Source organism: Calliphora vicina, chromosome 3, assembly GCF_958450345.1.
Source record: "Calliphora vicina chromosome 3, idCalVici1.1, whole genome shotgun sequence".
Taxonomy (NCBI): Eukaryota; Metazoa; Arthropoda; class Insecta; order Diptera; family Calliphoridae; genus Calliphora; species Calliphora vicina.
Genome location: NC_088782.1, coordinates 33,930,718 through 33,957,434, shown reverse-complemented (window position 1 = coordinate 33,957,434; position 26,717 = coordinate 33,930,718). Strand labels below are relative to the sequence as shown.

General features: G+C 31.1%; 2 protein-coding genes across 2 annotated transcripts in view; both read left to right on the top strand.

Moving 5' to 3' along the window:
* Positions 1-26,717, top strand: part of Cnep1r2 (CTD nuclear envelope phosphatase 1 regulatory subunit 2) — a 596,488-nt gene that overhangs the window by 441,838 nt on the left and 127,933 nt on the right. The window lies entirely within an intron of this gene.
* On the top strand, positions 1,883-15,233 carry LOC135954909 (G-protein coupled receptor dmsr-1-like). Its single transcript, XM_065505152.1, has 3 exons — positions 1,883-1,944; positions 5,223-6,340; positions 14,821-15,233. The coding sequence occupies exons 1-3, from the start codon at positions 1,883-1,885 to the stop codon at positions 15,231-15,233; spliced, it is 1,593 nt and encodes a 530-aa protein (XP_065361224.1).

Sequence of the window (26,717 nt, the reverse complement as noted above, 5' to 3'; positions counted from 1 at the left end):
AGTCTTTTTTGGAGCGCAATTTGTGGAGATACATTTAAGAATTAAACATTTATGACCGATAAAGTCCAATTTCGGAAGGACATTTGTATGGGGGCTAGGTGAAATAATGGACGGATTTCAGCCAGTTTCAATAGGCTTGTTCCTTGGGCCGAAAAAATAATATGTACCACGTTTGATCGAAATATCTTCAAAATTGCGACCTCTACTCTGCGCACAAGGTTTACATGGACAGCCAGCCAGCCAGCCAGCCAGCCAACCAGACGGACGGACGGACGGACGGACGGACATCGTTTAATCGACTCAAAAAGTGATTCGAAGTCGATCGATATACTTTAAGGTGGGTGTTAGACTAATATTTTTGGGCGTTACAAACATCTGCACAAATGCATAATACCCTCCCCACTATAGTGGTGTAGGGTATAAACATGCCACTATAAAACTCCGTCCTTCAAAAATATTGCATAAGATCGTATTTGAAGCCTGGCATATCAGCCGAATCGACATCAGGTAATTCCCAGTATTTAAAAGGAACAAAAGGGTCCTATATATTATAAACAGCTGAAAGCTGACCAGAGCAGGGTACATGTATCGAATGCAACTGATTAGTTTGAAGCGAGCATTGGCAAAAAAACGCCCAGAGTATGCATTCAGACATGAAACCATAATATTCCCTTATGACAACACTCGGCCACATGTTGCAATATCTGTTAAAAAGTATTTAGAATAAATTGGTTGGGAAGTTTTGCCTCATCCGCCGTATAGTACGAAATTGGCTTGAATCGTTCTTGGCCTCAAAAGATGAGCAGTCTATAGCTAACAATGGCCAATACTTTAAATAAATTTATATTGTAAAAATTATTCAAAACAATATCAACACATTTGAAAAATTTCCACAGTTTTAAGTCATACACCCAATAATTTAAACATATTTTTGAAAAACAAATATTTCCGAAAAATGTGTAATTTGGTGTATTATGGGCGTATGAGTATTATTTAATTCGAAGGTATTAAATAATAAGTATACGTCTCACAATATTTCTACTCAGTACAATAAAACTAAATTGTCAATAAGTAAGAGTGTTATAATAGGCTGTGCCGAATCTTGTATATCAATATGAGACAATGAAATATATTTCTGATATAGTGATTATAGGGGGGGTAGAGTCAATTATGGACCGATCCTCACAAAAGTTGGTAGAAAGATTTAGGTTCATATAAAACTTGTTTATGTCCAATTTCATTACGATATTAGTTATTATAAGACAATTATCAAGTCATTTTCTGAGGGGCACAACTGTTGCTCGATTTCACCATACTTTGCAGTATAATTTCAGAGTACTCAGAAGTAATTTGTGCAAAATCTTATCAGGATTTACACATAATCAACATATTTATGACTGCGCAAACAGTATTTCATAAAGACCCAGAATATATATACTTTTGTGGGTCTGCGACATATACATATTTTGATGTATTACAAACGGAATGACAAAATCAATACACCCGAAATTTTTTGATGGTGGGTAGAAAAAGGATGATATTCCCTGTTTAGCCTTTTACACATACTTGTTTTTACTAAAAGTTATTCTTTCACACTTCTGTCTTATATAAAAATTCCTATTATTTTATAAACTTTGTTTGCAACAACTTCTTTTATGCAAAATTTCCTTATGGAATTTAACAACAAATCAATTACTCTTGTGAAAACATTCTGAATCTTTAAATAATATAAAATTGTAAAAAAGTTCTCTTTAAAAACAATTACTGACCTTCATTTTTTCTTCCCTCTCTATCTCTTTGTCTTTGCAGTTAAAGAAAAACTATAGAAATATTAAGTTATTGCAAACATTTAATGTTTTTTGCTACAAGTAGAATATGCAACATGTCGCTGAATACTACCCAAATAATTTACTGTGATAAAAGTATTGATGATTTTCATACAAGGTAAGTGAAAGCTAGAAATTTCCAAGTAAATTTTCATTAATACTGAGTTATTGCATTTAATTTATAGTAAATAGTTTTAAAATCAATAACAATTTTCTGAGAGGTTTTTAGAAGTCATTTTATTGAAGTTACATGCTTAACTTCTAACATATAAAAGCATCTTTTACTATATTGTAAACAAATGTAAATGAATATTTCAATTTCGTATTTATATTCTACCCAATATAAATATTTATTGATGTGAGAGTGGTTTCAACACAAGCAAAGAAAAGAAGAAAAACATTAATATTCATTTCGGGTTTTGTTTTAAGTAAATATTTTAAAATTAAATGAGAAATAGAAAACTAGGTCAATTTAACCGGAAGGAATAAACAAAAACCTTTTTCAAATAAAACCAGTAAGATTTTTTTATAAAAGCATTATCATTAGCTAGACTATTTATGGACAACAGAATTTCTATAAAAAAGACATTGGCGACAATAAGATTAACTGCAGAAAATATATGCGGCAACAAGATTTTCTGTAGAAAACAACCAGATTTTCTATAGAAAACCTCGGCATCAACCAGATTTTCTATAGAAAACCTCGGCGTCAACCAGATTTTCTATAGAAAACCTCGGCGTCAACCAGATTTTCTATAGAAAACCTCGGCGTCAACCAGATTTTCTATAGAAAACCTCGGCGTCAACCAGATTTTCTATAGAAAACCTCGGCGTCAACTAGATTTTCTATAGAAAACCTCGGCGTCAACCAGATTTTCTATAGAAAACCTCGGCGTCAACCAGATTTTCTATAGAAAACCTCGGCGTCAACCAGATTTTCTATAGAAAACCTCGGCGTCAACCAGATTTTCTATAGAAAACCTCGGCGTCAACCAGATTTTCTATAGAAAACCTCGGCGTCAACCAGATTTTCTATAGAAAACCTCGGCGTCAACCAGATTTTCTATAGAAAACCTCGGCGTCAACCAGATTTTCTATAGAAAACCTCGGCGTCAACCAGATTTTCTATAGAAAACCTCGGCGTCAACCAGATTTTCTATAGAAAACCTCGGCGTCAACCAGATTTTCTATAGAAAACCTCGGCGTCAACCAGATTTTCTATAGAAAACCTCGGCGTCAACCAGATTTTCTATAGAAAACCTCAGCGTCAACCAGATTTTCTATAGAAAACCTCGGCGTCAACCAGATTTTCTATAGAAAACCTCGGCGTCAACCAGATTTTCTATAGAAAACCTCGGCGTCAACCAGATTTTCTATAGAAAACCTCTGCGTCAACCAGATTTTCTATAGAAAAAATTGGCCTCAACCAGATTTTCTATAGAAAACCTCGGCGTCAACCAGATTTTCTATAGAAAACCTCGGCGTCAACCAGATTTTCTATAGAAAACATTGGCCTCAACCAGATTTTCTATAGAAAACCTCGGCGTCAACCAGATTTTCTATAGAAAACCTCGGCGTCAACCAGATTTTCTATAGAAAACCTCTGCGTCAACCAGATTTTCTATAGAAAACCTCGGCGTCAACCAGATTTTCTATAGAAAACCTCGGCGTCAACCAGATTTTCTATAGAAAACCTCTTCGTCAACCAGATTTTCTATAGAAAACCTCTTCGTCAACCAGATTTTCTATAGAAAACCTCTTCGTCAACCAGATTTTCTATAGAAAACCTCGGCGTCAACCAGATTTTATATAGAAAACCTCGGCGTCAACCAGATTTTATATAGAAAACCTCGGCGTCAACCAGATTTTCTATAGAAAACCTCGGCGTCAACCAGATTTTCTATAGAAAACATTGGCCTCAACAATATTTTCTATAGAAAACATTGGCCTCAACAATATTTTCTATAGAAAACATTGGCCTCAACAATATTTTCTATAGAAAACATTGGCCTCAACAATATTTTCTATAGAAAACATTGGCCTCAACAATATTTTCTATAGAAAACATTGGCCTCAACAATATTTTCTATAGAAAACATTGGCCTCAACAATATTTTCTATAGAAAACATTGGCCTCAATAATATTTTCTATAGAAAACATTGGCCTCAACAATATTTTCTATAGAAAACATTGGCCTCAACAATATTTTCTATAGAAAACATTGGCCTCAACAATATTTTCTATAGAAAACATTGGCCTCAACAATATTTTCTATAGAAAACATTGGCCTCAACAATATTTTCTATAGAAAACATTGGCCTCAACAATATTTTCTATAGAAAACATTGGCCTCAACAATATTTTCTATAGAAAACATTGGCCTCAACAATATTTTCTATAGAAAACATTGGCCTCAACAATATTTTCTATAGAAAACATTGGCCTCAACAATATTTTCTATAGAAAACATTGGCCTCAACAATATTTTCTATAGAAAACATTGGCCTCAACAATATTTTCTATAGAAAACATTGGCCTCAACAATATTTTCTATAGAAAACATTGGCCTCAACAATATTTTCTATAGAAAACATTGGCCTCAACAATATTTTCTATAGAAAACATTGGCCTCAACAATATTTTCTATAGAAAACATTGGCCTCAACAATATTTTCTATAGAAAACATTGGCCTCAACAATATTTTCTATAGAAAACATTGGCCTCAACAATATTTTCTATAGAAAACATTGGCCTCAACAATATTTTCTATAGAAAACATTGGCCTCAACAATATTTTCTATAGAAAACATTGGCCTCAACCAGATTTTCTATAGAAAACATTGGCCTCAACCAGATTTTCTATAGAAAACATTGGCCTCAACCAGATTTTCTATAGAAAACATTGGCCTCAACCAGATTTTCTATAGAAAACATTGGCCTCAACCAGATTTTCTATAGAAAACATTGGCCTCAACCAGATTTTCTATAGAAAACATTGGCCTCAACAATATTTTCTATAGAAAACTTTGGCGTCGACCAAAGTTGGCAAAATATTCTTTCGAATTAAAAAACAATATTTAAATTTAATCTTTAAAAAATGCCCTTGGTATTTTGTTGTATAAATTTTAAATAAACAATTATTCAGTCCCATTTTCCATACCACTCTCGTAGTCAGTCAGTCAGTCAGTCACGAAAAACTATAAATATTTATTTTACATGCAATTACAATAAATTTCCACACATACGATTACCATACATGTCGTCAACTTTATAAAAATTTATACCCCTACAATTTACAAAATAATTTACGCAAATAAAAATTTAATTTTTGTGCCTCATACCCTGACTAAAACTTAATATACATCTGCTTTATTTTGCACGATTTCGATTACAGCTATAAACTTATACATGGCTACCTCTCGCTCTCAGTCTGTCTGTTGGGTACTTTAGCAAATACTCTAAATATAATTGTATTAACACGTCGCGAGATGCGTACACCAACAAATGCCATACTCACCGGGCTGGCGGTAGCAGATTTGGCTGTCATGCTGGAGTATATACCGTATGCTGTGCATGACTACATCTTAACTGAGCGCTGGCCACGTGAGCAGCAACTTAATTATACATGGGCTTGTTATATTAAATTTCACGCCATCTATGCCCAACTGCTGCACACCATCTCCATTTGGCTGACAGTTATGCTGGCGGTGTGGCGCTATTTGGCTGTAACTTATCCGCAAGTGTCTAGAGAGTGGTGTGGCATGCGTAACACTGTGCTGACAATAATTTTAGCTTATGTTTTGTGCGGGGTGGTGGTGACACCCTGGCTGTACTTAGTCAGTTCGATAGCACAATTTGAGGAAGTGGTGAATGCCAACGACAAAGTACTGCACTCGCGGCCATTGAGTGAATACATTGTAAATTATCAAGCTAAACACGATTATGCGAATTTTTCAAAATTCAGCACTTTTAATGGCAGCAGCAGTGGAGGCAGCGTTAGCGACAGCATCACCAGCACTGCCACCAGCAATGATACAACATTAGAGCGTAATATCACAGTCTATCGTTTGTATCACAGCGATATGGCCCTACGCAACAGCACACTACGTTTGGGCACACTGCTCATCTATTCGGTACTTATCAAACTCATACCATGCATAGCCTTGACTGTACTATCATTACGTTTAATATCAGCGCTTTTGGAGGTCAAGAGACGCAGACAAATGTTACGAAATCAATTAATAAAAGCTGAAGAGAAATCTGCACACTCTACGACAATGAATACATTAGTGCCACCCTCCTCAGCACCAGATGGCAGCCAGATGACAATGGTGAGCTCATCGTTTGCGATACGCAAGAAAATCGATAAAGCGAAACAGACAGATCGTACAACACAAATGCTTTTGGCTGTTTTGCTGCTATTTCTCATCACAGAGTTTCCTCAGGGCATTATGGGTCTGCTGAATACCATATTGGGAGAAGCGTTCTTTATGCAGTGTTATCTTAAATTGAGTAAGTAGACAAAAATTATGTTTGACATGTAGAGAGATAATAGATTGTTTGTCAAAATACAACAGCATACATATGTTATGCCACAATCATATTATGTAGACATAATATTGAAAATAAGGTGGCACTTATTTTTATATTTTTTGGATATTCGATGCTCCCATGTTTATTCTTCGCCATCTAGAATCAAATGCTGAAAATGTGTGAAAAGTCGGATAATGTTTAGATGTTTATTTTAAGATTTGGGTCAAGTTACAAATATTTTCACAAAAGTTTAATAAAATTAAATGTTGAAAAAATCCAATAAAAAAAACAAACATTTTCTATAAGGCATCGGACCTTACCGGATACTTTACAAGTACAATTTTATTACTTGGGAGCATGGAAAATCGAAAAAGTGCCACCCTAATAAACAAAGTGGCACACATACTTATTAGGAAATAAGAAAAAAATCAATATTATTATGCTATTACTCATAACAAAATCACAACATTTCTTAAAGTTGAATTCAAAAGACAAATTTATTGAATTTTTACATTTAAAAAACAACTAAGAAAGTATAGTCGGTCAAGCCCGACCATATAATACCACTGTGTAGAGCAAAAACTGTTTTCATTAAAAATAATAGTTTGGCGAAGAAACAACTGTTTTAGAGGTTTTTAGTTGCGATTGATGATATTATTTCAGCAATAATGGGCATTTAGTCTGTTTCAGTCCATACACATATAAGTATGGGGGTACGAGACCTTCTAGGGGATCATATAAAGATTCCTGGGGGCCACGAAGAACTTTGAAAAACATTATTTTGCGATTTTAAGTTGTTAAAATCATTTTTAATTTTATAAAAGTTTTAAAAAACTCAGTAAAAAACACATTTTCCCCATTTTAGGAAATTCGGTATTTAAAAATAAAAATTTTTAATATATTTAGGTAAACCAAATTTATTTTTTTTCCAAAGTTGTTTTTTTAATTCTTTGGAAAAAAAATTTTCGAATTATTTTTTTTAAATTTTAAATATTTTTTTTTTAAATTTTTTTTTTGTTTTTTCAAATTTTTTTTTAATATTTAGAGAAAATAAAACTTTTGGTGAAAAAAAATTCGGGTTAAAAAATATTTTTTACATCGTCTTTAGATACGGAGGTTCGAATTTTTTTTTAAATATCATCTATATTTACGATAAAATTTCAAATACAATAAAAGCAACTTGCTAACAGTTAGCTCATCCCTATAAAAAGTTACATGCATCCAAAATTGGAACTTATAAAAATGGCTGTATTTTTTAAGTTTTTTCCAACACACATTTTGCATGGAATATTTAAAAAAACGTTTAAATTGATCAAAAGGTAGCAAGGCTTGTGGAGCCCCTAATGAATAAATATATGGTTTTTGTATAAGTAATTGGTATTGTTGAAAATCTTTAGTAAAATTAAATAACTTTATTAATTTTTCGGACATCATTTATTTGAAAAACTAAAAAAAAATTTAATATGCTGATTATCAATGAAGAAAATATAAAATTTAAATTAATGTAAAATTGTAACGGTTAAAGATATCATTATTAAAAAATTATTTAAGTTTTTATAAAAAGTTTCGCATTTTTTATTTATTTCGTAATTTTTAAAATTATAGTTATTTTAATTTTTTTCTATAAAAACCTATTTTTTTTGCACAGTGTATTAAAGATAATTTTATATAGACAAAAATTTCCAAAAGTTATTAAAGTTTTTCGAAAAAATTTACATACATTGTAAATCAAAAATTGTACAAACAAATTTTTTTATACTTGGTTTTTTTATATTCATATGCGCTGAGGGAGAAAATACTATAAAAGGTGTTAATGAAAAGTTGAATAATTTTTACAAATTTCATCCGATTAAAAAAATTAAAACACTATTTTGTTAAACAATTTACTTTATATAAAGTTGTACATTTTTATAAGCTATCATAGCAAAATAAGCAATGTAAAGCAACTAAATTCAAAAAAAGTATTTAATTTTTTTTTTAAATTTCTGAGTTTCTCAACATTTTTGCATGCCATTTATTTATAAGCACAAAAAGGCAGCTAATTTTCATAAATCTTTTAGATAATAAGTCAAACGTTAATTCTATGTTAAAACTTGATCGGCGCCAATAATTAAAATCCATTCAAAGGTGCGTAGGTAAGCCAAAAAACATTATACATTTTAAATGAATAAATTTCAAATTTGCTAACAATATATGCAAAACTCATTAAAAGAGTATAACAATCCTAAAAAAATAATTATAAATATTAAAAATACGCCTTTGGATATGGTATAATTTTAACTCATTAAATCTTTAAAGTCGAAAGTAGTGTATTCTGTCGCCATTTTCGAATACTTCTGCAAATAATTATTGCTTGACATCTTAACTTAACGATATAACCAGTTTTTTGTTTAATTTCAATCATTTGCAAAAATCAATTATGAGATGCATTCACCTTATATAATCAACTGTGGATCGTTTTTAGAATTTTTTACTCAAACATGAAGTTTATTTTTAAATTGGTCAATTTTGAACAGGTCTTCTTGGGACTAGGTCCGCTTAAGTGAGCCAAATTTTACTTTGGACGCTTTTCTATTAAGTTATCTTTTCGGATCATTTATAAATTTTATATAGTCCCGAAGAAAATTGTTTCCTACAAAAAAAAAAATATAGAGATTTTTTGGCCAGAAACGTAAAACATGTTCCAACTTTTGATGCGTGTAACTTTTTATATGGACGAGATTACTACTAGAAAGTTATTTTTATTTTATTTAGAATTTTAACGCCAATATAGATAATTTTTTTTTTAAATGTCAGCCTTTTGTATGCCCGATATATCTAAAAAACCAAAAAAATATTGAGAAAAATTTCAAAAAAAACAAGTAAGAGAGCTATATTCGGCTGTGTCGAATCTTATATACCGTTCACCAAATTATACTTAAAAATATTTTTTTTTAACAAAATTAAATTTTTATTTTAAATTGTTTTAAAATTTTTTCTTCCAAATTGTTTTTTTATTTTTTTAAAATAAGATTTTTCCAATTTTTTTTTTTTAAATTTTTTATAAATTCTTTTAATTTAAAAAAAAAATTCAAAAAAGAATTTAGTACAAAAAAAAAATTGTTGATGAAAAAAAATTCGGGTTAAAAAATATTTTTCCCGATTTTGACCCGTTGTAGGTCCAACCTACTATAGCCTTATATACATCGTTGCAATGGACTTTGAAATATCTATCATCAGATATCCATATAGTCTATATTAATGACTTAGTTATCCTGATATAAATCAAAAATAGGCAAAAAGTCGAGGTTTTCCCGGTTTTTTCCTAATATCTCAGCCATTTATGGGCCGACAGCCGTAAGAATTCCCGGTATATTGATGTATGAATCATGTATGTAAAGGTAGTTTCACACATGACAAATATTTGACGAAAAAGACGTAACCACTAAATAAAATACATTTAAATTCTTTTATTTATATCAAAAACTTATTTTACTTAGGATGATTCAAAACAAAAAACTTAGTTTCATTTTATTTGATGAAGTTTGATCATACAAAACACTTGTAAGAGTAAACACGTCAAACTAATTTGTACTAAAAAAAGTGGTCACGCTTTGTAGGCATATTTTTTTGTAGATCTTCTCAAGAACTATTTATATTTTAAATTTAGCTCATTCAGGTTATAAATAGATTTTGGTGATTTTTTTTTAAAAGTGAGACCCGTGTTGAATAACTTTGAGAGGAAAACACCTTAGCTCCAACCATGTAAAATTTCGTAACAATTTATCTAATAGTTCCCGAGATAGGTAATTATTTAAAAAAAAAAACGTTTCTAAACCACCAGCCTAATCGTCACCAAAGCCAAATATTCATGGCGCTAAGACAATGCTTTGTATTTGATGGGACCAAAAGGGTCCTATCTATTATGGGCTGCTGAAATCTGGCCAGACCATCACAGGGATCCTGGGACGAACGCAACTGATTCGTTTGCCGAAAAACACCCAGAATATGCGCCAAGAAATGAAACCGTAATATTTCATCATGAAAAGACCCGGTCGAAGAAGAACGCTATCTCTGGGTTACGATTTTGGAACAGAGTATCCCATATTGGCTTAATTCGTTCTTGACCTCAGAAATGGCTCGGAATCCATATGTTGCCAGAAAGATAGAAAAGTCCTTAACTAACAATGGCCAATACTTTGAATAAATTTATATTGTACAAGTGTTTCAAAATAAAAAAAATCCCGCATTTTTAATTCATACACCTAATAGGTGGGATGATTTGTTTATATATAAGACTTGTGTTGAATTTTATTTCGATACTAAGTTATTTCAGAGATTAATGCTCATTAATGAAATTTTCGACAGTGGTACAGTTCGGTTTATATAAAACTTAGTTGTGATACATTTTGTGTGGATATTTGTATATATTCTCTAAGGCAATATAAAATCTTGTGCTAAATTTCGTCGAAATATCTTTGAATTGCTACCTATAGTTGTGTGGACGGAAGGACGGATGGACATCGCTTAGTAGTGATCGTGCAGAAAATGATCCAGAACAGATTGGTATACTTTAAGGGTGGGTGTGGGAACAATACCAATTCACATTACAAATAATGGCACTAACCCAATATACCCTGTAAGGTATAAATACTACGACTTTAGTATTACTTACAAACAAACACCTACAATCATTATTACTTTTAAAAAAAATCCTATTATTTACATACTTTATTTATTTATTGTATTTCATTGTTGTTTTGCAAACAATTGCCATAAATATTTAACAACAATAAATGCTTTAACATAAACTAAACTGTTTTTGTTTGTAAAGAAATAAACCTGATTATTCTAACTGAAAATGATCAGCCGATAATAGATGGAAATAGAAAAGCAAATATGTAATTAATTTGTATCCATTATCGTCTGTTTGGATAAACAAATAAACAATTTACTATTAAGCAATAAACAATTTACCCGCACTTCTGCTGATAACATAATAGTTCTGATGTTAAACAATATTACAAACTCACTTCTTCTTTTTTTTTTGTACTTTGCGTAAAAAAAAGAATCAGCAAAATACACAAATAGGGGTGAAAGATTGATAAGGAACATATAGAATACTTAGATACTTATAAATAAGTGCTTGTATTGTAGTAGGTTGTCTATGTTAAAACCAGACATCAATTAATGATAAAAGACGACAACCAACCAGTAATAGAGCTTTTATCAGCTGCAGGGTTATTCTATGTTTTTTTTTTTTGCTAAAGTCTAGCATGACATTGGATATTGTTTATTTATACATGTGTAAATAGTTTATATTTCTAAAATTATGTTGAGAGCTGGCTTTTTGTGAAATATGTACAATATATAAGATCAGGATTGCTCATAAAGGTTGACCAAAATAAATAAGATTCAGCTATTATAAATCTAACATACACATCATTTATCACAGAAAATGGCTTGACAAAAAGGAGTAAGTAAAAGTGGTTCCTTTACAAATTATGTAAAAGTTAATTTATATTTTGGTCTTACAGAAGAAGACTTTATGAGTAAAAACAGAATGCTCATGAAAATGACTTCAAAATAAGCAGCCATTACACTACTACTTCCAAGTAATGCAGTAGGTAATTAGTGGTCATTGTAAAGGAAGTTATTATTATTAAAATAATCCTTTTTCAGGATATTTTATGGAATATTTATTACTAGATTGAATTTTCAATATTTTATGGTAAATCTTCTATTGAAAATTGATAGGAAACATTTCGTCTTTAAAATGTTAATCCTCAATTTCTAAACATTTTAATAATACGAAATACTTGAATTCACCTTCATTTAATTAAGTCTAAGTTATTATTTATCTGTTAAAAGCGCGAAATCAAAAAAATAATTTTCCCACTAACTCGAGATTTGAGGTTATCTTCAAAGACCAGGCATTATTTTCAAAGACCTACAACATACACTATATTAAATTATTTTCGTTATGTCATAAACAATTTGTCCGCCACTTGGTGACTTAATAAACTAGTATTAAATAAAGTACAACGTATTAAACATGAACTAAAGAGCCTTAAAAACAAAACCTTAAGTCGTAGCATAACTTAAATGACTTTTGACATAAACAAATCTCATTATTCCTTAAAAAAACGAAAAATAACAACGTTACTAACCATTTAGTTAGTAATTCCTTGGAAACCATATTATTTTATTAAGTCAAATTTCATTAGAAATTTACAATGAAAACAAAAGCTGCATAAAAAAAAACAATTTATTTTAAAATTAAATTCAATTTATCCCTTAAAAAAGCTTTGCTAAGAACCCTTCATGTTTTACTGCATGTTTATTAGGTTTATCCTTATTTAGCATAGAAATAGTTCTACGTCATCTAAAAATCAAATGCTTAAAATATGAGCAAAATCGAATAATGTTTAGAGGTTGATATTATTTAAAATTTTTAGTGTTGAAATGAATAAGCAATATTTCCCAAAATAATGTATAACAAGTAACAGTGTTATATTCCGAATTTTGTATACTCAACATCAATATGTGACAATAAAATAATTTTCTGATATACTGGTTATATGGGCAATAGGGCCAATTATGTAGCGATCGACAGACAGACGGGCGCACATAGCTAGATCGCCTTAGAATCTAATGAGGACCCATAATATACATACTTTTGTGGACCTTCTATGAATACTTTGACATGGATAAGTATCTAACTACTTTCCCATACATAATAAAAAATAATAAAGCATTTAATGATTACATTACCACCTAGTAATTCTAATGTAGTTTATAACAATTTCAATATAAGTAACGAAAGTTTACACCCTGGCTGGACCATTCAAGACAGAGCCTTCAGACAACTATTCAATACAAATACTTCGGTCATCAGTTCTGTACAGAGACTGCGACTGATTATACAAGACAGAGGCTTCGGACCACTGTACAATAAAGAGGCTTCAGTAGTCTGTTCAATACCGAGACTTCGGTAGTCTATTCAGTACAGAGACTTCGGCCAACTGTTCCACACAGATGCTTCGCACAACTCTTCAATACAGAGGCTTCAGTCGTCTGTTCAAGACAGAGGCTTCGGCCAACTGATCAATACAGAGACTTTGGCAAACTCTTCAGTTGTCTCTTCAAGACAGATGCTTCAGTCGTCTGTTCAAGACAGAGGCTTCGGCCATCTAATCAATACAGAGACTTCGGTCGTCTGTGCCAGACAGATGCTTCGACCTCAATACAGAGGCTTCAGTCGTCTAATTAATACCGAGACTTTGGTCGTCTGTTCTGTACAGGGGCTTCGGCCGATTGTTCAAGACATAGGCTTCTGCCAACTGTTCAATATAGAAACTTCGGTCGTTTGTTTAAGACAGAGGCTTCGGGCTCAATACATAGGCTTCAGTCGTTTATTCAATACCGAGACTTCGGCCAACTGTTCAATACAAAGACATCGGTCGTCGGTGCAAGACAGAGGCTTCGGCCAACTCTTCAATAATGCGGCTTCAGTCGTCTATTCAAGACAGAGGCTTCGGCCAACAGTTCAATACAGAGACTACAGTTGTCTGTCCAAGACAGAGGCTTCAGTCAACAGAGGCCTCGGCCTCAATACAGAGGCTTCAGTCGTCTGTTCATTACCGATACTTCGGTCGCCTATTCAGTACATGGGCTTCGGCCGACTGTTTAAGACAGAGACTTATGTCGTCTGTTGAAGACATCGGCTTCGGCCAACTGTTCAATACAGAGTCTTCAGTCGTCTGTTCAATACCGAGACTTCGGTCGCCTGTTTAGTACAGCGGCTTCTGCTAACTGTTCAATACATAGACATCGGTCGTCTGTTCAAGACAGGAGCTTCGGTCAACTGTTCAATACCGAGACTTCTGTCTCTGTTATATAGGGGCTTTTGCCGACTGTTCAATACAGAGACATTTTCCGACTATTCAAAAGAGAGTCTTCGGCCAACTATTTAATACAGAGACATCGCTCGTCTGTTCAAAACAGGGGCTTCGGACAACAGTTCAATACAGGGGCTTCAGAGGCCAATTGTTCAATACAGAGACATCGGTCGTATGTTCAGTATAGAGACTTCGACCGATTGTAAAAGACAAAAGCTTCGGACAACTGTTCAATACAGAGTCTTCGGTCGTCTGTTCAGTACAGCGGCATCAACCTGAGACAGAGAACAATTTCAGACCTCGGGAGCATTGATAATGTAAAAATTTAAGGGCCACACTAATATTCATATAAAATAAAAAATCTTAAGCAAGTATGAGTATGAAATCTAAATATAGTTGCCACATCATCAACGTCATCGTTTTCTTTTATATTACATAAATCTTTCTTTTTAAATAAAAAAAAAGGAAACACAAAACTCTATTCTATACATACAATTTATTCATTTATAACTTTTAGTTTAGTTTGTTTTTTTTTTTTCAATATAAAAACCTTTCATTTATTATTTCTTCTCATTGCAGGTGACCTAATGGATGTGTTGGCTTTACTTAATTCCAGTATAAACTTTATATTATACTGTTCCATGAGTCGACAATTTCGACAAACATTTGTGCTGCTGTTTTGTCCTCGTCACTTGAGCAGATGTTTACTATCACATCGTCATCATCATCACCACCATCATCATCATCAGCGTCGTCATCCACATGACCCATATGGACAGAATCGTCACAATCAACAGCACAACAATCATCAGCAACGCCATCCAAATAATGATCCAAATAATCATCATGACTGTGATGGTCATAATCAAGAGATGCCTTTGCAAGAGGATAATTTTACAGTTGTAAATGGTCATTTGGCAACAGATAATCGCAGTAAGAGCGCATTTATCGAACAATGGTTTCAAACGACAACACAAGTGACACAAGTGTAGCATGAGGAGTCAAGTCAAGACAATGACAATTTTAATTTAACTGTAACAGAAACAGAAACGGTAACTGTTACGGATTACGAACCAGAACCAGCAACAAATCGACAACATGAGCACCAGCAATAACAAGAAACTGAAATTGATATGGAAATGGAAATGCTAACAGCATTCAAACATTCAAATTGTAATTGTTAATGCGTTTTAAGGAACAGGAAATGGTTAAATGTGTGAATGAGTCTGTGTGTAATACGAATAAATAGTTATAATTTATAACTCCCCATTATATGGGGGCATGTGGGTATGAATGGTTTGATGTCTGTTTTTACAAATGGTCGATTTTGTACGCATTTAAAAGGGGTTTTGATAATATTTCTTATGAAAAGCAGGTGGCATTTATTTGCTTCTATTTTAAGATAAAGTCATAAAGTTCTACATAATTTGCACACATTTGAATTATATATCCTTAACAACACATGTAGGAGATCGTAGATTTTGTTTTAAATTGGGTTCAATGTCAAACATTGCGATGTGAGGAAATATTTAGTTGGTTTGGTAAAGGTTTAACCATATTTTGTCACTAGCTAGAAATGTTGTAATAATCACCTTTTGGAGCGAGTGTGAGAAAGAAAGTTTTTAGAAAACATTTCATGCCATTACGCAGTGTAAATACTTCAGTGATTCCAAAGACACGTGTTACCATCAGGAGTTGAGATTTATGATTTTGTGATTTTTATAACATTTGTTTCATTAGAGAAAAAATTCACTGGAAAAAGTACCAGAAAAGAAACCGAAAATTATAATATTGGTGGGTATATAACTTAAAAATTCGGGATTTACAATGGATGGCGTATCTTTTGAACGCTGTTTTGGTTTTAAATAACTTATATGTAATTTTGAGGGATACATGTCTGTCATAATGACAGAGCGACAAGGGTATATATAAGTTTGTTATACCGTTTAAAATTTCAAAATTTTTCATTTGCGACCTCACAAAGTATATTCTGGATCCATCTGTATGTTAAAATCAACTATGCGTAGCATAAGAATAACTTACATACATGATTCATACATCATTACATCAATATAATATAGACCCGGTTCGATTGCTATTTAAAATAGAGAAAATTGTCTCACAAATAGCTGAGATATAAGGAAAAACTCAGGACAACCTCGATTTTTGACCTATTTTTTATCTGGATTATAATGTCATTAATATAGACAATATTGGTATTTAATGATAGATATTACAAAGACTTTTGAAACGAATATAATGCCATAGTAAGTCAGACCTACTATGCACGGTGGTAAATTTCGGCCAAAAATTTTTTTTTTTTTGTTTTTTTAATTTTTATAAAATTTTGCTGGTACATTTTTCTTAACACTTCAGAATATACAGTATTATTTTGGCTATAAAGTAACTATATGGTTATTTATAGTGCTGTAAAGCCAAAAGTTTTTTTCTTGTCATTTTAATATTAGAAAAATGTGATTTTTTTACTTTTGAATCGAAGTAGCCTGTGCTTTTTTCTTTAAAGTTTTTTTTTTGCAAATTAGCACATGTTTTTATAAAACATCTAGCAGTAAACCATTCCACGTAGTTATTAAGGAGTTCTTGCGTGTTCTTTTTATATAAAAGTGAAGTGATTAGGAACTAGTTTTAAATCTATAGAAACTAAATTAAAAAAAAAGTTTGAAAGACCAGAACAAATAAAAAGCGGGTAAGAGGTTAAGTGTAAATTACATCTAATACTTTAAAGTATCAAGAGTAAGTACTATAAATTTCAGCTGCAAATATCTGCCATTCCAATAATCAGAACGATTTCAGTGCCTTCATATTTTACACAATTTTTTGTATTTTTTTCATAAATTTCAAAAATTATGTAAGTTTGAAAGTTATTTACGACTATGCTGATTTGGCCAAACCATGTATTTGTATGTCGAAATTTTTGCAATGGATCGTTTATGTTATTTTTAATTATAAACCTAATTGAAGCCATTTACAAAAATTACATATTTTTTCGATACTTTTATAACGTCAATGTTATTTGGCCAATCAAGTGTGTTGTTCTTAAATGTACACCAAATTTCAGGCATTTACATGAATAACCTAATTTTTCAGTTAACTTCAAAACGTCCTTCCGAAATTTGTACGACCATTTTTTTCAATCACTTATGCTATTCTTCATTGTTGGACTAAATTTTAGGCATTAACATGAATAACATAATTTTGTCGATGCTTTTAAAACGTCAATGATTGTTTGGCCAAACCCGAAATTTGAATGACCAATTTGTTTTGTCGATCACCTATTTTATTCTTTATTTTTGGACTAAATTTCAGCCACTTTCATGCAATTTTTTTGATACTTTAGAATGTACACGCGTTTTTGGACAAAACCTGTATTTGAACATCTAAATATTTATCGATCGATTATGTTATTTGTAATACAAATACCAAATTTCAAACATTTTTATGAAGTAATAAAGAAGTTATGGATTTTTGGCCGGAATTGACCACCGTGTAATCGGTCAAAATCTAATATTTTTTAAACCGAATTTTATTCACCAAAAAATTTATTTTTAAAAAGTTCGAAAAAAATAAAAAAAAAATTTTTGTCATAAAAATATGTTCACTTATGTACAAATTAAAAAAAAATTGTTTAAAAAATATTGAATATTTTTTACTTTTATATTTTAAAGTTTAGTTTGGTGAAAGGTATATGAGGAGCCGCAGAACATAAGGTACCTTTTTCGAATTTGTTGCCAAATTGGTTTTTTGGTAGTTTTATAATATTTGACTTAAAATCTTCTAGAAACAATGATGTTAGCAAAATTTTTAAAATTTTTTTTTTAAGTAAATGGGTTCTAAAACAAATTATTCTTAACAAAACGTACTTTTTTATTACTTTTTTTCAACAACACTATTATAAAACAGAAACTATGTAGGATCGGGTTTAAAAACATTTAGTCAAAATATTATCTTTAAAAATAAACGCATAAAAAACGTAATTTTTTACTTTTTTAACAATAGTTTCTTTTTCTGATATACATAAATGTGGTGCACATTTAATGTGGTGCTTATTGGAAGTCAGATGTATCTATTAATAAGTATGAAACTTATTAATATTTCCAGGTCCATGCTGTTTTTAAAGGGGCGAAATAAATAAAACTCAATTTACCAAAAATGTTTAATGAGCCAAAAAGTACCTTTTGTTCTGCGGTTCCTCATATAATATTCGGCATAGCCGAATATTGCTCTCTTATTTGTTTATTCTCACTTAAATATTGAACATTTAATGTAAATAACAGCGTTTATTTTTTTTCGAAAATGTTTATCAACAAAGCGTCATATGAGGGAAGTTTTGCTTTACTTCTTTAATTTGAAAAAAAGTGCCGCTGCTGAATGTGTTACATTGGTTTCTACGTGCGACTGATGGGTTGTTCGGTTAAGAAGTGTTGATTTTGACATGGTTTTTTGCTTGACAAAAAAGTTTGAAAACCAAGACTTAGAGGCATTAATCCATAATACCAAACAAATAGAAGCTGAGAGACGATGAAATACGATTTTGCATGTCCAAAATGATGTTTGAACGCTATAAAAGAAAATAGTTCTTGCACCGAATCATTACTTGGATCCATTACTATATGTTGAACGCGGTTGCAGTTCTTTGAATAAATTTATAATGTACAAATGTTTCAAAATAGTATGCAAAAATTTGTTTATTTTTTATATTTAAATTACAAAATATTCATTCCTATTTCTAAATTAGAGAATTTTAATAAACTATATTTACACTTGGTATGTTCAATAACAAAAGGCTATTGCGAATTATTACAAATTTTCACACAAAAATTTTAAATTTGTATTGAAAAACTGGAAAATTTATAAACAATTTGTGATAATTCGTAGTAGTTTTTTGTTATTGAATAGACCGACTATTCTATTTGATTAGTAAAATTTTGAAAAGTTTTAAAACTAATTGCGTTAAAAAGTTGTGATCATTTAAAATTTAAATTCCCAAAAAAATAGTTAATAGTTAAAAGAGTTAAAAACTTGACACTCTTCTAAAATATTCATTACTTAACCTAAGAGAACCATATGACTTATGTAATATCCATCCATAAACCACCAAAGACTTAAGCCCAGTGTCCACTAGCAAGTGACTTGCGGAAGAAATTCTGCAAGTATTTGCTGAAGTGTTTTCACTCAAACAGAAACTTGCGGAAGTTTACTTCCAGAAATAGTTTGTAGAAGTTATTACGACGAACTTGCTGCAAGAAATTGCAGATGTGTTTCCAAGCAATGTGAGTACAACTTGCAGTAGACTTTGCTTTTTTACGACAGTATAAAAATGTTTTGTGGCAAAATAAGATTCAAAATATATTAAAATTCCATGCAGCTGAAAAATTTCCTGAGAATGTCTAATTATGATGAATACATTTTATCTTTAATTCAAACAAGTATTTAATTCAAAGCAGGATACTAAAATGAGATTGGCTATACCTCCCACAGATCGGCTTTTAGTTACTCTTCGATTTTTGGCAACAAGAATAATATTTTTTAAATTTATTCTTGTTTTTATTTTTGTCCATTTTTATAAATTTGGAAAAAAAACTAAAAAAATCAAAACAAAACTGAAAATAGAAGAGAATACCAAAAACCGTTTACCCGACTTCTGCAAGTCTTCAAAACACTTGCAGTTCACAGCAAGTCGTTCAAGTTAATTCCAGCAAGCAATAAACAAGTGTTCCCACATAATTGCTGCAAGTAACTTCTACAAGCCGTGACTTTTGGAAATCGACTTCTAATACGTGTTTACACGACAAAAAATTCTGGAAGTCACTTTTGGAAGCAACTTCTGTAAGAAAACTTGGTAGTGGACACACGGCTTTATGTAAAGGTAAAGTCGTGAAACCGACAATTTTAAATTTTTACTCATTTATTGGCAGAAAATGTACGTGTTATCATGTAATTACAAATTAGATATACACAATCATAACAGAAGTAAATACGCATCGTTTGGGGTAGGTCTATAGTGCAAAATTGTCGAAGGCAAAAAAACGAAAACGAGACTGATTGCCCTTAAGAAATAATGAACTACTTTGGGACTGTGCCATGGTCTTTATGTATAACTTGTTACTGTAATGATAACGCACATTTAGAAGAACAGTGTTGTTTAAAGAAATCATCTTAAAATAAATAAAAAAAAATATTCGATTTTGTCGAATAATTTAGGACAAAAAACCCGGTTTGTCGAATAACTCGAAATCCGTCTTTTTATATAAACCGGTTTAAAAAAACTGGAAAAGTAGAAAACAAACGGTTTTTCAAATAATTCGAAAACCGAAGTCACGATAATGTCTGAAGTGCATACGAAGTAAGAGATCTTCAAACATTGATAAAACAAGAAACAATTTGTTGGTGAATATTTTCCTTCGGAATCATAACGGATAATATAATTACACTGTCGAAAGCAGAAGCATATATCATTAAAAACTAAATCCAATTTTTGGTATAATTTTTTTTTTTCTATATTCATGGAAATAAACCCTTTCTGCCACTTTTGCATTTCATCGTCCTTGTTTAAATCCATTTGAACACATCACAATTACATGTCGTTAATTTCTGTGATGTTATTTAGCAACATGACTATTGACAATAGAGCCAAGATTTTCAACTAAAAACCTTAAACTGTAACAAAAGATTTGTAAGGATAATGAGGTTTTTTTCAGAATTATAAAAATAAAGGATCCCATCAAGCATAATGTTCATGAGAATCGATTCTTTTGTGCCATGACATAGTTGCTGCAATAACCTTTTAGTACTAATTTACTGGGACAGTTAAGCGGAAATCTTTTCTTTTTATAAGCAACACAAGTCTGTACATGTTTGATACAATGGTTAATTATTTTTTTTTATATTATTTGTGTGACTGTGTAACTGTTTGGTAAGGAAAATGTTTGAATGCTTAAAGGTTAAAGATAATTTGTGTAAATAAAAAATAATCTGTTTTTGGTAACTGTTTGAAACGTAATTAAAATCATTTTTCACAACTAGTTTTAGGAGCGGAAGTTTAATAATGGTTAAATAAAGTTTTTTAATTGAGTCCCTAAATATGTAGCATATATTTCTCATATAAATTATTTAACTCATAACTTTGGTAATATTTATATTGTATAAAATATATATAATATATTTAAAATTAATTAGCTATAGTTTGATAAAATGTATTTCTAAGTTATATATTTTCTACTTGTATGTATTTTTATTCAATTACTTTTAAGAAAGTTGAAAATTATTGTCTATGTTTAATAAAACTATCTGATACTATTTATAAAGTTCTAAACTAATACCTTTAATAAGAAAAATGTTATTATATAGAATTAAAAAGAAAATTTGATTTTAAGTGGAGAATTAAACAAATCTGTAAATAGTTAATAACTTAAGTAAGCATATTTAGAAAATGTTTAGTATCTATGTATTATTTTCTTATCTTAAAATCTTACAAATGTGGAATTGTTATAACTACAAATAAAAGTAGAATTTATTGTAATTTTAAGCAACTGTTTTAAACTATAAATTAAATGAAATAAAATAAAATTTTAATAATTGCTGACTTTTCAAAAAAAAAAACACACAATGAGTTCTATTTAATAGTTAAATCCAGGTAATGTTTTACATAAGATCACAATGATTAATGATAAGGAGCTGCAAAAACGTGATCTAGAATAAGAATAAATAATACTTAATATGGCAATTTACCACTTTTACCAAGAAATTAAGTATACGATAAACTCTCCGACCTATTTCAACACTGAATAACGGTTATCCAGAAAATTTGAAATCAAAAAATCTTTCTGTTAGAGTCAACGAAGACCTATACTGTTATATACCAATAGGTTTGTATTGATGTGCTCTTTCAGAATCTATGGTGATATTAAAAAATGATATCAGCTAAACAGTTATTTTGTCAACGTAAAAATAAAAGTTAACATAAAACACTTAAAAAAAGGAGTTATAAATAGCCGTAATAAAAAACAAGTAAGAAAGTATGGTCGGTCAAGTCCGACCATATAATACCCTACACTAAGTAAAAGAGCAAAAACATATTTCTTTTAAAATTTCAATAATTTATATTTTTGAGTGATTTTCGGAAGTGGGCCTAACATGGGAGCTATGACCAATTATGAACCGATCACCATGTAATTATGTCGTGTGATTAATGTCTATATTAAAGTTAGCTATGTTGAATTTTGTGTGTATACCAACATTTTTAAGCGATTTATGCACGTTAAAGTGATTTTCGGAAGTGGGCCTTATATGGGAGCTATGACCAATTATGGACCGATCACCATGAAATTAGTATGTGTGATTTATGTCTATATGAAAGTTAAATACGTTGAATTCTGTGTGTATACTAACATTAAGAGATTTATGTACGTTAAAATGATTTTCGGAAGCGGGTCTATATGGGAGCTATGACTAATTATGAACCGATCGCAACAAAATTTGGTGACATGAATTTTGTATATACAAAACTTATTTGGAGCGCAATTTGTGGAGATACATTTATAAATTAAACATTTATGACCGATAAAGTCCAATTTCGGAAGGACATTTGTATGGGGGCTAGGTGAAATAATGGACCGATTTCAGCCAGTTTCAATAGGCTTGGTCCTTGGGCCGAAAAAATAATATGTACCAAATTAGATCGAAATATCTTCAAAATTGCGACCTGTACTCTGCTCACAAAGTTTACATGGACAGCCATCCAGCCGAACAGCCAGACGGACGGACGGACATCGTTTAATCGACTCAGAAAATGATTCTAAGTCGATCGGTATACTTTAAGGTGGGACTAATATTTTTGGGCGTCACAAACATCTCCCTCCCCACTATGGTGGTATAGAGTATAACAATTTGATAATAGGAATCAAATAATAACAAATTAAAATCCCACTTGATTTTATTTTAATGAAAAATTATTCAATTACAATGCAAGTGTCTTTATAAATTGTAATGCTCTGACTAGCAGCAAGCTTTATGTGTCAATTTATATAAAATGAGTTTTATTTTCTGACGGAAAAAATAAAAGTCCTCAAATGAGTTTTTTTTATGACGGAAAAAAATAAAACTCCTCAAATGAGTTTTATTATGACGGCTATTTAAAACTCTTTTTTTAAGAGTTTTATGAGAACTTTTATTTTTACGTTAAAAAATAACTGTTTTAGATGGATTTTTATTTTTAAAGTCACAAAATAACTGTTACAAAATAACTTTTTTGATATCACTTATAACCGTTACGGTCCCTGAATTATAAGCGTTAGTTCCATTGTGGGGATGGCGTATCTTTTGAACGTGAGTTTTGTTCGTAATAATTTATATGTCATTTTTAAGGGTACATATCTGTCATTTATGCTTCGAAAATGTCGAATTTTGTGCCAACAAAGCGTCATATGCGAGAAGTTTAGCATTACTTCTTTAATTTGAAAAAGTTGCCGCTGAACCACACCGATGCACAAAGGGATTTTGGTGTCAAAAATTCAATTTTTCAAACACTCAATTTCAAAAATCAAATGATGCAGTTTTGTAGAGAAATGTTTAAAGATGAAATGTACACTTATAGTTTTAAGAAAAATTTTATTTTATTTTTAAAAAATTGAAATTGAATAAAGTCCATGCAAGGGTTAAGAAAAAATTTACTTATATTTTCACGCAATTCAGTGGTTTATATATGTATAATTTTCCTAATAATACCATCTACCTTTAACATATTTGAAAAATATAACATTTCTCCATAAATAAAAAAAAAATGGGGATATCATAAACCGTCTATAAGTCACTAAAAACTATTTTATTTTTGATTTTCAATGGAAAAAAATTTAGCCCCCTTTCCACCAAGCTGTTTTTTAATAAAATTAAAGTTGGGAGTCTTGTTTCGATTCAAAAAAATATAGTTTTCGGAACAGGATGAAGACTTAAATGAAATATCCAAAAAATTCTTATGTATGGGTTTCGTGGGCGTGCCCGATTTTATTAAAACTCGGCATGCGTTCTTCTTTTGTTTCAAAAAATGTATGTACCAAATTTCTAGAGGTTTATTTGGATAGGACAAATTTTATGCGAAAAAATCTATTTGGATTGTATGGGCAGTGGGCGTTGGACGTAGTCAATTTTGATAAAATTTTATTTTTTTCTTAATTTAGTCCATATAATTCTCGGTGTCAAATTTCAATGCTCTACGAACATTCCTTATAATTTTTACACAAAAATTAATTTCATTGGGATTGCGGTGGGCATGGCCGATGGTCGTGGTTGATTTTAATAAAATTTTTTGGTCTTTTTCTTAGTTTGGTCCATATAATTCTCGGTGCCAGAGCTCTACGACCACTCCTTATAATTTTTGAAAAAAAATGTATGAAGCCATCCCTCTGTGCGATGGCTCACCAAAGGTGAATGTGTTCCATCGGTTTCAAGAGATAGTTTGTGCGGCTCAGAAGTGGTGATTTTAACACGGAAGACAAAGATCGCCCAGGATAGCCAAAAAATTTTGAAGTCCAAGAAATGGAGGCATTACTCCATGAAGGTTGTTGTAAAACTCAACAAAAGCCTGAAAAATCATTGGGAGCAATTCAAGCAGCAATTTCAAAACGTTTGCGAGCAGCAGGTTTCATCCAAAAGCAAGGAAATTGGGATTTTGCATGTCAGAAATGAATAATTACGATGAAAAATGTAAATGTGAAGCTCGGCCAACCAGCCTAATCGATACCAAAGCCGAATATTCTTGGCGCTAAGGTAATGCTCTGTATTTGATGGGATTAAAAGGGTCCTATCTATCATGAGCTGCTGAAATCTGGATGTTACCTGTGCCAAACCCTACTGATTCGTTTGAAACGAGCATTGGCCGAAAAATGTCCAAAAAATGCTGCCAAACATGAAACCGTAATATTCCAACATGACAACGCTCGGTCACATGTTGCAATACCTATTAAAAAGTATTTAGGAAGTTTTGCCTCAGCCTCTTTATAGTCCAGACTGTGCCCCTTTCGACAACAATTTGATTCAGAACAGAGTATCCGATATTGGCTGGATTCGTTTTAGAACACAAAATATGAGCAATTATTTTAGCTCGAAATTCATATGTTATCAGAAAGATGGGAAAAATACCGCATTTTAAAGTCATACCCTAATATAAACAGAATTTATATACTCACTATCAAAATATTTGTCGCAGCTCCACATTAGTATTTATATTCTGGATACGATTCTAAGACGATCTAGCTATGTTAGTCCGTCTGACTGTTGAAAACACGATAGGGCTGAAATGAAAGGAGCTAGATGGCTGCAATTTTCCACAAATACTCTCTGTTAGCAATGGGTAATATCGGTCTTTAATGTCACCTAGCCCCCATACAAGAGTCCGCCGGAATACTGTTTGAGCATTCGTAAATATGTTGCTTAAGCGGCAATTTTTTCACAAATTTGTTCCATATGTATATAATAATTATTATTAACGAATCTATTCAGAAATAATCCTGTAACTTTATGAATAAATCTTATAAGGAAATTCCAGAAGTGTCCCGATAAAATTTTTCCGGGAATTTATAAAAACATTTTTCTATAAGCAGCACTAGTCATTTGATGCATATGTGCACTTTGTAAAGCAAAGAGAAGCAAATGTGTGACTTTATACATCCCAGTTTTTTTTTACCGTAAACTACATTATCACTTTAGTGTCTCTAAGTAATCTAGGGTGTAGTCATTTAATGTTTTTTGTACTGCACTTTAGAAAGAAGTTTTTTTTTAGTATATTGAAGAGTCAGTTGTCTCTTAGTGTTCCTTTGTAATCTGATGTTAGTATGTTTAATTTTTTATTTTCCTTTCACTTTATGGAAAATCTATTTAACTCATTATAAGGTAAATATTATTTGGTTTACTGTTTTACTAATTATAATTAGTATTATCAGGCTAACTTAGTTTCCATGTTACTGGACTTTAAAGGTAACTTTCAAGATGCTCGTTGTATTAAAAGTATCGATTATTTTTAAGAAACCGGTTACTGTACATTCTCTGTGGAACTAAATCATCAGTTTCCAGGCAATAATTCAACTACTAAGAAAATACTATTAGGGTTATAGAGTTGAAACATAAAGTCAACCTTTCGACTTTTTTAAATTTCGAATATTTTACGACTATTTTTATACTTTTAATGTAAAAATTATATGTTTGCTAGATTTATTATTGAAAAATTAATTTTTGAAATCTTTACAACAAAAATTAAAAGTAAAAAATCTTCTTTCAATTCAACATTTTTCAGTAAAATAATGATTATTCGAACAATCATCTAAAAATCGACCTTAGGACCCTCCACTCATAGAAAAATGCATCTTCATATTGAATTTTGTCAATTGATGTAAAGGCTGACATCACAATGATGAAAAGTATCATGGGATCAAAAACGAAGACACATAGAACTGATGTCAGCGTTA

Bases quoted from the DNA above. Each gene is read 5' to 3' on its own strand.
- LOC135954909 (XM_065505152.1), top strand. From the start codon at position 1,883: ATGTCGCTGAATACTACCCAAATAATTTACTGTGATAAAAGTATTGAT. The intron at 1,945-5,222 runs GTAAGTGAAAGC...TTTCGATTACAG, and splicing joins ATTGATGATTTTCATACAAG to CTATAAACTTATACATGGCT. The intron at 6,341-14,820 runs GTAAGTAGACAA...TTCTCATTGCAG, and splicing joins GCAGTGTTATCTTAAATTGA to GTGACCTAATGGATGTGTTG.